Source organism: Dendrobates tinctorius, unplaced genomic scaffold (genome assembly GCF_039654945.1).
Source record: "Dendrobates tinctorius isolate UK_male_01 unplaced genomic scaffold, ASM3965494v1 ptg000003l, whole genome shotgun sequence".
NCBI lineage: Eukaryota > Metazoa > Chordata > Amphibia > Anura > Dendrobatidae > Dendrobates > Dendrobates tinctorius.
The window spans coordinates 57,027,730-57,045,255 of record NW_027361671.1 but is presented as its reverse complement, the minus strand read 5'-3'; the positions used below and the strand labels follow the sequence as shown (position 1 = coordinate 57,045,255).

Genomic DNA, 17,526 nt, shown 5'->3' with positions numbered 1-17,526 from the left:
GCAGCGTCCCTCTATACAAGTGTATGGAGTGAGGCCACCACCAGTAAGACGGCCGCATCACTAGATGGGGTGCAGCGTCCCTCTATACAAGTGTATGGAGTGAGGCCACAGCCTCTAGAATTGCCCTGGCCAGGAGTATGTATCACTCATACATACCCTCCAGCCTCCGCTCAGACACTGGAGAATTCCCGCAGCATACTGTGTGCGCACTGGGGAGATTCATAAGTCTGCAGTCACACAGAGAGAGTGCAGGCTTGTCAATTTGGACTGGATAACCCCTTTCAAAAAGTGCCGCCAAAATTTTTTTTTTCACAAACTGCTATAAGTACTTATGTATTTTAATGTAAGTGTATTAATGATCTTATTGATCGTGGTCTTTCCCAGTTTCCAGCGTCGGTCTGCTGCTCTGCTAGCCCCCTCATTGAGCTCTGACATCGGACCGATTATCATGGACATCTGAAATAGCCCTAAGTCTTTGGAGGCTCGTTCTGAGGCGCCATAGGCTTACATTGAAGGAACTAGCTCTGTCCTACACAACGGGCACTGTGTGAGCCGACAAAAAGAGGAGCCTTCATGTGGGACCGGAGCACGGACGACTCTGGAAACTGGAAAAGATGGCGCTATTACAATACACTTACACCTCGTTACATATGTAATTAGGAAGATTTACAAAATACAAATGTTGTCTGTCTTCTCCATTGAACACACCCCTTAGATAACGCTGTAGAAAACCTTCCGCTATTAATCGGGCACATAAAACGGCAGCTTGCTAATGATGTCGCCAGCCTCGGTCTGTATTCGGTCATACACCCACTTCCTGTTGCAGCGACACTCGGGGCCACATTTGCAGGAGCCGCACTTGGGGCAAGGATAGAAGCAGCCTTTGCAGCTCTCCTCCAGGCAGTCACACAGGTCCCGGTTATTACACAGGAGTTTACCCTTCTTGTCATATTTCTTGACAGCGACCCTGAGAAAGACAGGACAGTTGTGTCAGATGATACCGGATGCCACCATCACTGTTCCTCAGTCAGCGTAGGGCGATTCATTACTTCATTTTAACATATTGCCAAAGACAACTCATAAACTAAAGACCTGAATAAAAAACATAACTTATTCTATCAATTAATAATTAGAAGGAAGTGCACTAAAAATTAAAACCACACAGTGCGATGGATAAAAGTCCTATATCGAGATTACCGCAACTTTTATAGGAATTTCCATAATTATCCCCGTATATAGGGCGGTAATAGATTATTAATTACTTATATCTGAGGGCTGCGTGGCCGCGGTCCACAGTGTATTCTGATCCCTATCCATTGCTTTGAGCCCACCATCACACTTGCTGTTACAGGCTGAGAACCATTAGCCTTCCCAACATGTTTCACCAAACTGGTGTCATCAGGGGCCTGAGACTATAAGGAGACAGACTGCCCTTATGAAGGTTTGGTTGTGTCACCACTCTGTGACCACTCTTGTTTCCTGCCCATCTCAGCTGGATTGACAGATGTCTCCCAACCCACAAAGAATAGAGAAAACCAATGTGCCCAGTTTGATGTACTCCTCTACGCCTTACTTGTTGGTAGTGTAATATCCATTCATCTGAGACATGTAGGCTTTCTTCTTTTGTTTTCGAGTTTCAGGATTAAAGTCGGCGACCTGAGGTCCAGGGTTCTGGAAAGCTAAACATTTCAGCTGTCTCTCAATTTGCTGGGAAAACAATAATGACAAAAGTGATAATGAATTATCTGTACCTTATGTAGTCTCCATGCTATGCCCACGACTCTATTACTATTATTATCATGAACCTGGCATGTACTATAAAGGACATTTGCAAAAAGTTTTGTCTGTGAAACTATTGTTCTGATAACAGTTTTCAGACAATCCTGGTGAAGTTGATTGAGGGCAGATGGTGGACAAAGTATTCTTCATAATGTGATTGGTTTCTCAGCAGTAGTTTGTTACTCACCATCCCTGCATCGAGTCTCTAGCATTGCTCCCGATGTCCAGTAGTGGCTGCGGTGCTGACGACACGCTGACAGCACGGTAGTCAATCGGTGAGAAAACAGAACACCCACCTACTTCAGAACCGCTAAGCTCACTGATCGACTGCCACGCTGATGACGTAACGTACGTACCGCACACCATACCGGACACTGCGAACAGCATCAGAAACTCAGCACTGGGGATGGTGAGTTTGTTACTTTATAATAAACTGGAACTGGGGATGAAGATTTCCTGAAAGGAAACAGCCCCTTTAACGCGCTTTATAGCAGAATGCCAAGCACGGTATACCGTTTTCTGAATTTCACTTTATAAATCTTTGCACATAGAAATGTATGCTGTTATAATCAGTTCCCCTTTAATGCATGACAATTTGAAGAGCTGTGGAATATGATAGCGCTATATAAGCAAAGCATAATAAATAAATCATTTTACAGAATTTACTAAACACTCCCCTTCCCAAAAAGAAAGATCACCTAGAAGAGTTGGCATTTCTCATTGGTGGTCCAATGGAGGCAACGGGGGCGAATGACTGCACCGTAGAGTGGCATTTGCTGTGAGCATTATAGCTAGCACTCTAAAAGAAGTATTGTGTATATTACTAGTTCAGGTGTAACAGGCCAAATTAACCCGTCCAGATTAAATTTGGGTATTGTTTGGCCCAGGCCAGAATGTACCCCGGGGGATAAACTGTCCTAGGCCAAACTATACCCCTCCAGGCTACCCCTCTATTTTATGAGACCTTGTTAATGAGATAGATTTTAGATGCTATTTTTTAATAACTTAAAACTGACTTACACGTAGTGGGAAGGTATGTGTGTTGTTAATCACAGTGTGACAAGTAACGGACAATAGTCATTACATCTGAGATTACACTGCTGTCCAGTAAGTTAAGGGCCTTTACCTTAGGGTACCGTTACACATAGCGACCCTCCAGCGATCCCAACAACGATACGACCTGGTAAGGATCGCTGGTACGTCGCTACATGGTCAAACAGGCAGATCTATTCAATGACGCAGCAACGATACGGCGATCCATATAACGACCTCGGTGGTCGTTGGGACCTTGTCACACAGCAGCTATTCTGACGACTCAGACCTCGATAGGCGTGCTTCAGCGTTGCCTTTTCCACGCCCCTCTGCTCCGATTGGTGGCCACTACTGCGCTATCACTACGCGGTTTACTTCAGCATCCCTGTCTGAGTCGCTAGTGCGCTATTTATTCGTGGATCCACAGTCACTGACACGGGGACACACGATTATTATAACTGATTGCATATAATTGATAGCTGACCTATAAAAGGAAACGCTACAAAGATCCTAATTTGAGACCACCAATCGGAGCTGAGGGGGCGTTGAAAAGACAAAGCAAAATCACATCTGTGTCCCTGAGTTCTGCATCACCAGCGATGTCGCTCGTCGGCATCAAACACAGCGATGCGTGCTGGCCAGCGGGACGCCAACAATCAAAAAATGGCCTAGGACATTCCAGCACGATCAGCGATATCGCAGCGGGGGGCCGGTCGCCGCTATGTGTCACAAGTAGCGAGATCGCTGGCGAGGTCGCTGTTGCGTCTCAAAACCTGTGACGTTTCAGTGATCTCGCTAACGATCTCGCTATGTGTGAAGTACCCCTTACAATGCCATTGTACCTTGATCTTATCACGTCGCTGGCTTTCTCACCCTGTCTCTGATTGGCTGAAAAGTGTGCCGATCTCTTACTATCAGACACACGGCTGCTGGTAATGTGTGACTACTGATAAGTGCGGTACAATCTTTATCTCATTAAATCATTGTCTAGTATTTTTACTGATTGAAGTTTTTCTGGTTCAAGTAATAAAAATCTGTGTTTAGAACCTAAAGATTGTCAGTTATCTTCTCACATAACTTACAGTGGGGCAAAAAAGTATTCAGTCAGTCAGCAATAGTGCAAGTTCCACCACTTAAAAAGATGAGAGGCGTCTGTAATTTACATCATAGGTAGACCTCAACTATGGGAGACAAACTGAGAAAAAAAAATCCAGAAAATCACATTGTCTGTTTTTTTTTCATTTTATTTGCATATTATGGTGGAAAATAAGTATTTGGTCAGAAACAAGCAATCAAGATTTCTGGCTCTCACAGACCTGTAACTTCTTCTTTAAGAGTCTTCTCTTTCCTCCACTCATTACCTGTAGTAATGGCACCTGTTTAAACTTGTTATCAGTATAAAAAGACACCTGTGCACACCCTCAAACAGTCTGACTCCAAACTCCACTATGGTGAAGACCAAAGAGCTGTCAAAGGACACCAGAAACAAAATTGTAGCCCTGCACCAGGCTGGGAAGACTGAATCTGCAATAGCCAACCAGCTTGGAGTGAAGAAATCAACTGTGGGAGCAATAATTAGAAAATGGAAGACATACAAGACCACTGATAATCTCCCTCGATCTGGTGCTCCACGTAAAATCCCACCCCGTGGGGTCAGAATGATCACAAGAACGGTGAGCAAAAATCCCAAAACCACGCGGGGGGACCTAGCGAATGAACTGCAGAGAGCTGGGACCAATGTAACAAGGCCTACCATAAGTAACACACTACGCCACCATGGACTCAGATCCTGCAGTGCCAGACGTGTCGCACTGCCTAAGCCTGTACATGTCCGGGCCCGTCTGAAGTTTGCTAGAGAGCATTTGGATGATCCAGAGGAGTTTTGGGAGAATGTCCTATGGTCTGATAAAACCAAACTGGAACTGTTTGGTAGAAACACAACTTGTTGTGTTTGGAGGAAAAAGAATACTGAGTTGCATCCATCAAACACCATACCTACTGTAAAGCATGGTGGTGGAAACATCATGCTTTGGGGCTGTTTCTCTGCAAAGGGGCCAGGACGACTGATCCGGGTACATGAAAGAATGAATGGGGCCATGTATCGTGAGATTTTGAGTGCAAACCTCTTTCCATCAGCAAGGGCATTGAAGATGAAACGTGGCTGGGTCTTTCAACATGACAATGATCCAAAGCACACCGCCAGGGCAACGAAGGAGTGGCTTCGTAAAAAGCATTTCAAGGTCCTGGAGTGGCCTAGCCAGTCTCCAGATCTCAACCCTATAGAAAACCTTTGGAGGGAGTTGAAAGTCCGTGTTGCCAAGCGAAAAGCCAAAAACATCACTTCTCTAGAGGAGATCTGCATGGAGGAATGGGCCAACATACCAACAACAGTGTGTGGCAACCTTGTGAAGACTTACAGAAAACGTTTGACCTCTGTCATTGCCAACAAAGGATATATCACAAAGTATTGAGATGAAATTTTCTTTCTGACCAAAAACTTATTTTCCACCATAATATGCAAATAAAATGAAAAAAAAACAGACAATGTGATTTTCTGGATTTTTTTTTCTCAGTTTGTCTCCCATAGTTGAGGTCTACCTATGATGTAAATTACAGACGCCTCTCATCTTTTTAAGTGGTGGAACTTGCACTATTGCTGACTGACTAAACACTTTTTTGCCCCACTGTACCTGACAAACCTGAACCCCCGATAAGATGTTGAGAATTTAAGTAATTCCTGTGTATCTCACTCAACACTGCTGATATCAAGTGGGGTACAATCTGGCATAAGGGGATATAAAATGACTTGGGTCATACTATACCCGGTATAATTAAGCCTAGGTCGCTTTAACCCCGGGTATAGTCGGGACTTGGGGTCTACTATGGCCTGTTACACCTGGGTTACTGTGGCCTTCAGTATTTCATCTTTCTTTTCTGGGGTGAGGATTACCGGTATCTCCCTGTAAGCAGACAAGTGTCATCTGTACATAGTATATTTCTGGTTCCTGCAGTCACAGTACTGAGGTAAGGTCTACTAGAGAGCCGAAATGTAAATGTGGAATAAGTGATCCATTTATGTATCTATAAGAATTCTAGGATGGACTGATTAAATTGAAAGGAGCATTATGAAATTCCTACCAACTGCTTCAGAGGTCTGGGGTTGTCATCTTTCACAGTATCCATCCCCATGCCTTCTTGTCCTTCATTATTTTTAGCCAATTTTTCAGTCATTGTGTTTGCTAGAATATAAAAAGAAATGTATTTGTAGAATAAGAAGCAGAAATACTTTATCAGGTGTTTTTATTTTTTTCAGAAATAAACTAGTTTTGAACACTGTTCATCTTTTGTATATGGACATCCATGGGCGGACACTGTGCAAGGGTCCCCCATTCTAAAGGGCTTTTCCCTTTTAAGGGTGTTGCCTGGTCAAAAGCGATAATTCTGCAGTCACACTGTGCGCTGCTGGGATTCAAAAGTTTCAGACCCGGGACCGGAGTGTATGTACGAGTTAGGCCGGGGGTCAGACTTGTTAGAAACTTGCACGAGTCTCGCACGTCAATACCCGGCACTGCCATCGGCACTCGGGACCGGAGCGTGCGGCTGCATGTATCTCTATGCAGCTGAGCGCTCCGGTCCCGAGTGCCGGGTATTGACGTGCGAGATTCTCGCAAGTCTGACCCCGGCCTTATACACCCCTCCAGCCAGTGGGTGTGGCCTTGCTCTTCGTACACTTGTATGTATAGAAGTGTATTGCGCGAGGCCCTGCCCACTAGCCGCAGGTATGTATAGCTCATAAATACCCTCCATTCCAGAGTGACTGCAGACTTCTCGGTTTTAACCAGACAACTCCTTCAAGATTTTTTATGCCAATTGGCTTTTACTGGGCAAAAAATAATAAACCAGACTTCCTGAATCCAGAGATGCCATGCCTCTCCGCTGCTGCTCCAGTCTATGATTACAGGCCACAGTGGTGATGTCACGATTAAACAAACGTGACCTCTTCAGCCAGTTACTGGGTTCAGCAGTTTGCGCTACCTTGGCATAACTGCCGAGCTTAGTGATTGACTGCAGTGGTCATGTGTGGTGTAGATACGACATCACCACTGCAGCCTGTAAACATAAACCAGAGCAATAGCAGAGAGAAACTGGGGAGAAGAAGTAACTCTGACTTTATTATTTCGTGCTGGTGCAAGCCAATGGGCATAAAAAAGGTGGAAATGGAAAATCAGATTAATTATCCTATTTCTCAAAACAAAAACATGTTGAACATACATCTGAAAATCACAGTGCAAATGTCATGTAGCACACCATGCAGCATGCACCGAAGTACAGCACACACATACAGCAAAGCACATACATCAGACATGTCACACAAGAACAGCACACACGTCTCACACAAGAACTGCACACACATCTCACACAAGAACTGCACACACATCTCACACGTCACAGAAGAACTGCACACACATCTCACACGTCACAGAAGAACTGCACACACATCTCACACGTCACACAAGAACTGCACACACATCTCACACGTCACACAAGAACTGCCCACACATCTCACATGTCACACAAGAACTGCCCACACATCTCACAGGTCACACAAGAACTGCCCACACATCTCACACGTCACAGAAGAACTGCACACACATCTCACACGTCACAGAAGAACTGCACACACATCTCACACGTCACACAAGAACTGCACACACATCTCACACGTCACACAAGAACTGCCCACACATCTCACATGTCACACAAGAACTGCCCACACATCTCACAGGTCACACAAGAACTGCCCACACATCTCACACGTCACAGAAGAACTGCACACACATCTCACACGTCACAGAAGAACTGCACACACATCTCACACGTCACACAAGAACTGCCCACACATCTCACATGTCACACAAGAACTGCACACACATCTCACATGTCACACAAGAACTGCCCACACATCTCACACGTCACAGAAGAACTGCACACACATCTCACACGTCACACAAGAACTGCCCGCACATCTCACACGTCACACAAGAACTGCACACACATCTCACACGTCACACAAGAACTGCACACACATCTCACACGTCACACAAGAACTGCCCACACATCTCACATGTCACACAAGAACTGCCCACACATCTCACACGTCACAGAAGAACTGCACACACATCTCACACGTCACACAAGAACTGCCCACACATCTCATGTCACACAAGAACTGCACACACATCTCACATGTCACACAAGAACTGCACACACATCTCACACGTCACAGAAGAACTGCACACACATCTCACACGTCAAAGAACTGCACACACATCTCACACGTCACAGAAGAACTGCACACACATCTCACACGTCACAGAAGAACTGCACACACATCTCACACGTCACAGAAGAACTGCCCACACATCTCACACGTCACACAAGAACTGCACACACATCTCACACGTCACACAAGAACTGCACACACATCTCACACGTCACACAAGAACTGCACACACATCTCACACGTCACAGAAGAACTGCCCACACATCTCACACGTCACACAAGAACTGCACACACATCTCACACGTCACACAAGAACTGCCCACACATCTCACATGTCACACAAGAACTGCACACACATCTCACACGTCACACAAGAACTGCACACACATCTCACACGTCACAGAAGAACTGCACACACATCTCACACGTCACAGAAGAACTGCCCACACATCTCACACGTCACACAAGAACTGCACACACATCTCACACGTCACAGAAGAACTGCACACACATCTCACACTTCACACAAGAACTGCCCACACATCTCACATGTCACACAAGAACTGCACACACATCTCACATGTCACACAAGAACTGCCCACACATCTCACACGTCACAGAACTGCACACACATCTCACACAAGAACTGCACACACATCTCACACGTCACAGAAGAACTGGCCACACATCTCACACGTCACACAAGAACTGCACACACATCTCACACGTCACACAAGAACTGCCCACACATCTCACATGTCACACAAGAACTGCCCACACATCTCACACGTCACAGAACTGCACACACATCTCACACGTCACAGAAGAACTGCACACACATCTCACATGTCACACAAGAACTGCACACACATCTCACACGTCACACAAGAACTGCCCACACATCTCACACGTCACACAAGAACTGCCCACACATCTCACACGTCACAGAAGAACTGCACACACATCTCACACGTCACACAAGAACTGCACACACATCTCACACGTCACACAAGAACTGCCCACACATCTCACACGTCACACAAGAACTGCCCACACATCTCACAGGTCACACAAGAACTGCCCACACATCTCACACGTCACAGAAGAACTGCACACACATCTCACACGTCACACAAGAACTGCCCACACATCTCACATGTCACACAAGAACTGCACACACATCTCACATGTCACAGAAGAACTGCACACACATCTCACACGTCACACAAGAACTGCCCGCACATCTCACACGTCACACAAGAACTGCACACACATCTCACACGTCACACAAGAACTGCACACACATCTCACACGTCACACAAGAACTGCCCACACATCTCACATGTCACACAAGAACTGCCCACACATCTCACACGTCACAGAAGAACTGCACACACATCTCACACGTCACACAAGAACTGCCCGCACATCTCACACGTCACACAAGAACTGCACACACATCTCACACGTCACACAAGAACTGCACACACATCTCACACGTCACACAAGAACTGCCCACACATCTCACATGTCACACAAGAACTGCCCACACATCTCACACGTCACAGAAGAACTGCACACACATCTCACACGTCACACAAGAACTGCCCACACATCTCATGTCACACAAGAACTGCACACACATCTCACATGTCACACAAGAACTGCACACACATCTCACACGTCACAGAAGAACTGCACACACATCTCACATGTCACACAAGAACTGCACACACATCTCACATGTCACAGAAGAACTGCCCACACATCTCACATGTCACACAAGAACTGCACACACATCTCACATGTCACACAAGAACTGCCCGCACATCTCACATGTCACACAAGAACTGCCCGCACATCTCGCATGTCACACAAGAACTGCCCGCACATCTCACATGTCACACAAGAACTGCACACACATCTCACACGTCACACAAGCACAATGCACACACATCTCACACGTCACATAAGAACTGCACACACATCTCACATGTCACACAAGAACTGCCCAGACATCTCACATGTCACACAAGAACTGCACACACATCTCACATGTCACAGAAGAACTGCACACACATCTCACACGTCACAGAAGAACTGCACACACATCTCACACGTCACACAAGCACACACATCTCACACGTCACAGAAGAACTGCACACACATCTCACATGTCACACAAGAACTGCCCACACATCTCACATGTCACACAAGAACTGCACACACATCTCACACGTCACAGAAGAACTGCCCACACATCTCACACGTCACACAAGAACTGCCTACACATCTCACACGTCACACAAGAACTGCCCACACATCTCACACGTCACACAAGAACTGCCCACACATCTCACACGTCACACAAGAACTGCACACACATCTCACACGTCACACAAGAACTGCACACACATCTCACACGTCACAGAAGAACTGCACACACATCTCACATGTCACAGAAGAACTGCCCACACATCTCACATGTCACACAAGAACTGCACACACATCTCACATGTCACAGAACTGCCCACACATCTCACATGTCACACAAGAACTGCACACACATCTCACATGTCACACAAGAACTGCCCGCACATCTCACATGTCACACAAGAACTGCCCGCACATCTCACATGTCACACAAGAACTGCCCGCACATCTCACATGTCACACAAGAACTGCACACACATCTCACACGTCACACAAGCACAATGCACACACATCTCACACGTCACATAAGAACTGCACACACATCTCACATGTCACACAAGAACTGCCCAGACATCTCACATGTCACACAAGAACTGCACACACATCTCACATGTCACAGAACTGCACACACATCTCACACGTCACAGAAGAACTGCACACACATCTCACACGTCACACAAGAACTGCCCACACATCTCACATGTCACACAAGAACTGCCTACACATCTCACACGTCACAGAAGAACTGCACACACATCTCACATGTCACACAAGAACTGCCCACACATCTCACATGTCACACAAGAACTGCACACACATCTCACACGTCACAGAAGAACTGCACACACATCTCACACGTCACACAAGAACTGCCCACACATCTCACACGTCACACAAGAACTGCACACACATCTCACACGTCACAGAAGAACTGCACACACATCTCACACGTCACACAAGAACTGCACACACATCTCACACGTCACACAAGAACTGCACACACATCTCACACGTCACACAAGAACTGCCCACACATCTCACACATCACACAAGAACTGCACACACATCTCACACGTCACACAAGAACTGCCCACACATCTCACACATCACACAAGAACTGCCCACACATCTCACACGTCACACAAGAACTGCACACACATCTCACACGTCACACAAGAACTGCACACACATCTCACACGTCACACAAGAACTGCCCACACATCTCACACGTCACAGAAGAACTGCACACACATCTCACACGTCACACAAGAACTGCCCACACATCTCACACGTCACACAAGAACTGCACACACATCTCACAAGTCACACAAGAACTGCCCACACATCTCACAAGTCACACAAGAACTGCCCACACCTCACACGTCACACAAGAACTGCACACACATCTCACACGTCACACAAGAACTGCACACACATCTCACACGTCACACAAGAACTGCACACACATCTCACACGTCACACAAGAACTGCACACACATCTCACAAGTCACACAAGAACTGCCCACACATCTCACACGTCACACAAGAACTGCACACACATCTCACACGTCACACAAGAACTGCACACACATCTCACACGTCACACAAGAACTGCACACACATCTCACACGTCACACAAGAACTGCACACACACCTCACACGTCACACAAGAACTGCCCACACATCTCACATGTCACACAAGAACTGCACACACATCTCACAAGTCACACAAGAACTGCCCACACATCTCACAAGTCACACAAGAACTGCCCACACCTCACACGTCACACAAGAACTGCACACACATCTCACACGTCACACAAGCACAATGCACACACATCTCACACGTCACACACGTCACACAAGCACAATGCACACATCACTGAACATATACAACAGTCACACAGCATGTGAACAATTAGTGCACAAACCACATCACACATGTGTCGGTCATACAGCTAGGCTTACAGCGCAGGTCACTTTTCTAGGAGTCAGACTCCCCTCCTCTCTGGGCCTCTGCATACATCCAGTGTTTATGGAATCATTAGGGGCTTCCGACCCCATAATTTTGACCAGGGCCATGTTTACTACTGATTTGTTGCGAGCACAGGGAACAGAACATCATATAACCCAGCTAAGTCCTCTTCCAGGAGCCAGGAGGTGTGTGGGCATCACAGAGACATCCTGGTAGTAGTGTCCAGATACATCCTCCTGGTGGAAGCAGAGAATGGGCTGGTAATGTACAGAAGTGACAAGTCCGACTGTAACAATGTGGAAGCCAACAAGGAGACCATACTGCTGCCACATAAAGAGGAGTCTGTGCCCGTGATCGGTTGTGTCTCTTGTAGTGATAAGCGAGTATACTCGTTGCTCGGGTCTCCCCTAGCATGCTTGAGTCGTCTCCGGGTTTTTTATCGCGCTCGGAGATTTAGTTTTCTTCGTCTCAGCTGCATGATTTGCGACTGCTAGACAGCCTGAATACGTGTGTAATGCCTGTTTGTTAGGGAATTCCCACATGTATTCAGCCTGTCTACAAGTCGCAAATCATGCAGCTGAGACGACAGAAACGAAATCTCCGAGCACGCCAAAATACTCAGAGGACACCTGAGCATGCTAGGGGAGACCTGAGCAACGCGTATACTCGCCCATCACTAGTCTCTTGTCACCGTGTTGCTCCTGCACTAGTGTCTGATGTGACTTGAGTTCCGAGCACTAATGTGCTTGATTTCTACACCAGTCACCACCTCCGGAGTAGAGAATAACACACTAGATTCATTCTTTTGGATACAGGGCTGACAGGACGGCTCTAGGGAGGCAGGGTGGGTGTGATCTGCTTCACATCTCGGGGGTCCTGTCTAGGCTCCCAGGGTCTGTACTGTTAGGAGACTGCAGGGATCACTGAGGCCGGAGCAGCGCTCTCCATGTCCCACTTGTGCACTTGGTGCTTCCTTGCTGACACAGCTGCACCATCTTCTGTGTGTGGCTGAGATCTGGAGCAGCTAAACTGGAGCATGGAAGCAACTGTGTGTTCTGGGGTGATGCTGTATACTGATTTGTTTTGGTATTTTACTGCCCTCCATAAGGCTAGACAGCAGGGCGTATTATGTGTGACTGGAGTGTGGCGTGCTCCCCTGCTGGTACCTATATTAGAAGGCAGGATCTGATCTGTATGGTTTACAGAAGGTCTTGGTAAAGAGATTGTAAGACCCAGAGAGCCAAATAATTTCTTTATAAGCTAATCTGTGCTGTATTGTGATTACAACAGCCCTTTACATTAGTTGTTTTTGTTTCTGCCTTTCCTTCCTCCTGAATTTCACTTAATTCCCTGCACCCAGAATGATTACCTGCGGCTCTACTGAAGGTGACAGCTCCTTGTGCTTTATAATCCCACCTCACAGCCAGGTGGCCCCAGGGCCCAGCACCGCCCTCTGCTCACTCATTGGCTGCCGGTAATCTGCCCCTGCGCTGACCTCTGTCTCATCACTCCAACACTGGAAGTAACAGAGCAGAGTCCTGTGTAGTGATGGGAAGTTCGGCTCTTTTTGGCGATCCGGCTCATTCGGCTCCGCTCACCATAAAGAGCCGGCTCTTTTGGCTCTTTTAACGGCTCTTTTTTAATATTAATCCGTTTTCCACAGTCCTCGTTCCAGGCCTGTACAGTGAGGCCTCATTATACCCCTGTATAAGGATCTAGTGATGCAGTGTAGACTGTTATTCAGCATTGCTGCTTCCTCAGATTGTCAGCTCTTGTGATCAGGCCCCGGCTCCTTGCTCCGGTCTCTCCTGTACAGTGAGGCCTCATTATACCCCTGTATAAGGATCTAGTGACACAGTGTAGACTGTTATACATTGCTGTTTCCTCAGATTGTCAGCTCTTGTGATCAGGCCCCGGCTCCTCGCTCCGGTCTCTCCTGTGCAGTGAGGCCTCATTATACCCCTGTATAAGGATCTAGTGACACAGTGTAGACTGTTATACATTGCTGTTTCCTCAGATTGTCAGCTCTTGTGATCAGGCCCCGGCTCCTCGCTCCGGTCTCTCCTGTGCAGTGAGGTCTCATTACACCCCTGTATAAGGATCTAGTGACGCAGTGTAGACTGTTATTCAGCATTGCTGCTTCCTCAGATTGTCAGCTCTTGTGATCAGGCCCCGGCTCCTCGCTCCGGTCTCTCCTGTGCAGTGAGGCCTCATTATACCCCTGTATAAGGATCTAGTGATGCAGTGTAGACTGTTATTCAGCATTGCTGCTTCCTCAGATTGTCAGCTCTTGTGATCAGGCCCCGGCTCCTCGCTCCGGTCTCTCCTGTGCAGTGAGGCCTCATTATACCCCTGTATAAGGATCTAGTGACGCAGTGTAGACTGTTATTCAGCATTGCTGCTTCCTCAGATTGTCAGCTCTTGTGATCAGGCCCCGGCTCCTCGCTCCGGTCTCTCCTGTGCAGTGAGGCCTCATTACACCCCTGTATAAGGATCTAGTGAGGCAGTGTAGACTGTTATTCAGCATTGCTGCTTCCTCAGATTGTCAGCTCTTGTGATCAGGCCCCGGCTCCTCGCTCCAGTCTCTCCTGTACAGTGAGGCCTCATTATACACCTGTATAAGGATCTAGTGACGCAGTGTAGACTGTTATTCAGCATTGCTGCTTCCTCAGATTGTCAGCTCTTGTGATCAGGCCCCGGCTCCTCGCTCCAGTCTCTCCTGTACAGTGAGGCCTCATTATACACCTGTATAAGGATCTAGTGACGCAGTGTAGACTGTTATTCAGCATTGCTGCTTCCTCAGATTGTCAGCTCTTGTGATCAGGCCCCGGCTCCTCGCTCCGGTCTCTCCTGTACAGTGAGGTCTCATTACACCCCTGTATAAGGATCTAGTGACGCAGTGTAGACTGTTATTCAGCATTGCTGCTTCCTCAGATTGTCAGCTCTTGTGATCAGGCCCCGGCTCCTCGCTCCGGTCTCTCCTGTGCAGTGAGGCCTCATTATACCCCTGTATAAGGATCTAGTGATGCAGTGTAGACTGTTATTCAGCATTGCTGCTTCCTCAGATTGTCAGCTCTTGTGATCAGGCCCCGGCTCCTCGCTCCGGTCTCTCCTGTGCAGTGAGGCCTCATTATACCCCTGTATAAGGATCTAGTGACGCAGTGTAGACTGTTATTCAGCATTGCTGCTTCCTCAGATTGTCAGCTCTTGTGATCAGGCCCCGGCTCCTCGCTCCGGTCTCTCCTGTGCAGTGAGGCCTCATTACACCCCTGTATAAGGATCTAGTGAGGCAGTGTAGACTGTTATTCAGCATTGCTGCTTCCTCAGATTGTCAGCTCTTGTGATCAGGCCCCGGCTCCTCGCTCCAGTCTCTCCTGTACAGTGAGGCCTCATTATACACCTGTATAAGGATCTAGTGACGCAGTGTAGACTGTTATTCAGCATTGCTGCTTCCTCAGATTGTCAGCTATTATGATCAGGCCCCTGCTCCTCGCTCCGGTCTCTCCTGTACAGTGAGGCCTCATTATACCCCTGTATAAGGATCTAGTGACGCAGTGTAGACTGTTATTCAGCATTGCTGCTTCCTCAGATTGTCAGCTATTGTGATCAGGCCCCAGCTCCTCGCTCCGGTCTCTCCTGTACAGTGAGGCCTCATTATACCCCTGTATAAGGATCTAGTGACGCAGTGTAGACTGTTATTCAGCATTGCTGCTTCCTCAGATTGTCAGCTATTGTGATCAGGCCCCTGCTCCTCGCTCCGGTCTCTCCTGTACAGTGAGGCCTCATTATACCCCTGTATAAGGATCTAGTGACGCAGTGTAGACTGTTATTCAGCATTGCTGCTTCCTCAGATTGTCAGCTATTGTGATCAGGCCCCGGCTCCTCGCTCCGGTCTCTCCTGTACAGTGAGGCCTCATTATACCCCTGTATAAGGATCTAGTGACGCAGTGTAGACTGTTATTCAGCATTGCTGCTTCCTCAGATTGTCAGCTATTGTGATCAGGCCCCTGCTCCTCGCTCCGGTCTCTCCTGTACAGTGAGGCCTCATTATACACCTGTATAAGGATCTAGTGATGCAGTGTAGACTGTTATTCAGCATTGCTGCTTCCTCAGATTGTCAGCTCTTGTGATCAGGCCCCGGCTCCTCGCTCCGGTCTCTCCTGTGCAGTGAGGCCTCATTACACCCCTGTATAAGGATCTAGTGAGGCAGTGTAGACTGTTATTCAGCATTGCTGCTTCCTCAGATTGTCAGCTCTTGTGATCAGGCCCCGGCTCCTCGCTCCAGTCTCTCCTGTACAGTGAGGCCTCATTATACACCTGTATAAGGATCTAGTGAGGCAGTGTAGACTGTTATTCAGCATTGCTGCTTCCTCAGATTGTCAGCTATTGTGATCAGGCCCCTGCTCCTCGCTCCGGTCTCTCCTGTACAGTGAGGCCTCATTATACCCCTGTATAAGGATCTAGTGACGCAGTGTAGACTGTTATTCAGCATTGCTGCTTCCTCAGATTGTCAGCTATTGTGATCAGGCCCCGGCTCCTCGCTCCGGTCTCTCCTGTACAGTGAGGCCTCATTATACCCCTGTATAAGGATCTAGTGACGCAGTGTAGACTGTTATTCAGCATTGCTGCTTCCTCAGATTGTCAGCTATTGTGATCAGGCCCCTGCTCCTCGCTCCGGTCTCTCCTGTACAGTGAGGCCTCATTATACCCCTGTATAAGGATCTAGTGACGCAGTGTAGACTGTTATTCAGCATTGCTGCTTCCTCAGATTGTCAGCTATTGTGATCAGGCCCCGGCTCCTCGCTCCGGTCTCTCCTGTACAGTGAGGCCTCATTATACCCCTGTATAAGGATCTAGTGACGCAGTGTAGACTGTTATTCAGCATTGCTGCTTCCTCAGATTGTCAGCTATTGTGATCAGGCCCCTGCTCCTCGCTCCGGTCTCTCCTGTACAGTGAGGCCTCATTATACACCTGTATAAGGATCTAGTGATGCAGTGTAGACTGTTATTCAGCATTGCTGCTTCCTCAGATTGTCAGCTCTTGTGATCAGGCCCCGGCTCCTCGCTCCGGTCTCTCCTGTACAGTGAGGCCTCATTATACCCCTGTATAAGGATCTAGTGATGCAGTGTAGACTGTTATTCAGCATTGCTGCTTCCTCAGATTGTCAGCTCTTGTGATCAGGCCCCGGCTCCTCGCTCCGGTCTCTCCTGTGCAGTGAGGCCTCATTATACCCCTGTATAA

At 47.6% G+C, this 17,526-nt stretch overlaps 1 protein-coding gene across 1 annotated transcript; it reads right to left on the bottom strand.

The window, feature by feature from the left end:
- Positions 1-269: 269 nt before the first annotated feature.
- On the bottom strand, positions 270-13,858 carry ARL14EPL (ARF like GTPase 14 effector protein like). The gene is made up of 4 exons (XM_073576243.1): positions 13,654-13,858; positions 5,950-6,050; positions 1,574-1,707; positions 270-967 (listed from the first exon to the last, which is right to left on the bottom strand). The coding sequence occupies exons 2-4, from the start codon at positions 6,040-6,042 to the stop codon at positions 742-744; spliced, it is 453 nt and encodes a 150-aa protein (XP_073432344.1). The 5' UTR covers positions 6,043-6,050; positions 13,654-13,858; the 3' UTR covers positions 270-741.
- Between the last annotated feature and the right edge of the window lie 3,668 nt (positions 13,859-17,526).

What these genes read in the sequence shown, in the direction of transcription:
- ARL14EPL (XM_073576243.1), bottom strand. Translation starts at nt 6,042, where the DNA reads ATGACTGAAAAATTGGCTAAAAATAATGAAGGACAAGAAGGCATGGGG. An exon ending in CCAGACCTCTGAAGCAGTTG is followed by an intron (nt 1,708 to 5,949) that starts GTAGGAATTTCA and finishes TTGTTTTCCCAG; the next exon opens with CAAATTGAGAGACAGCTGAA. An exon ending in GGATATTACACTACCAACAA is followed by an intron (nt 968 to 1,573) that starts GTAAGGCGTAGA and finishes TGTCTTTCTCAG; the next exon opens with GGTCGCTGTCAAGAAATATG.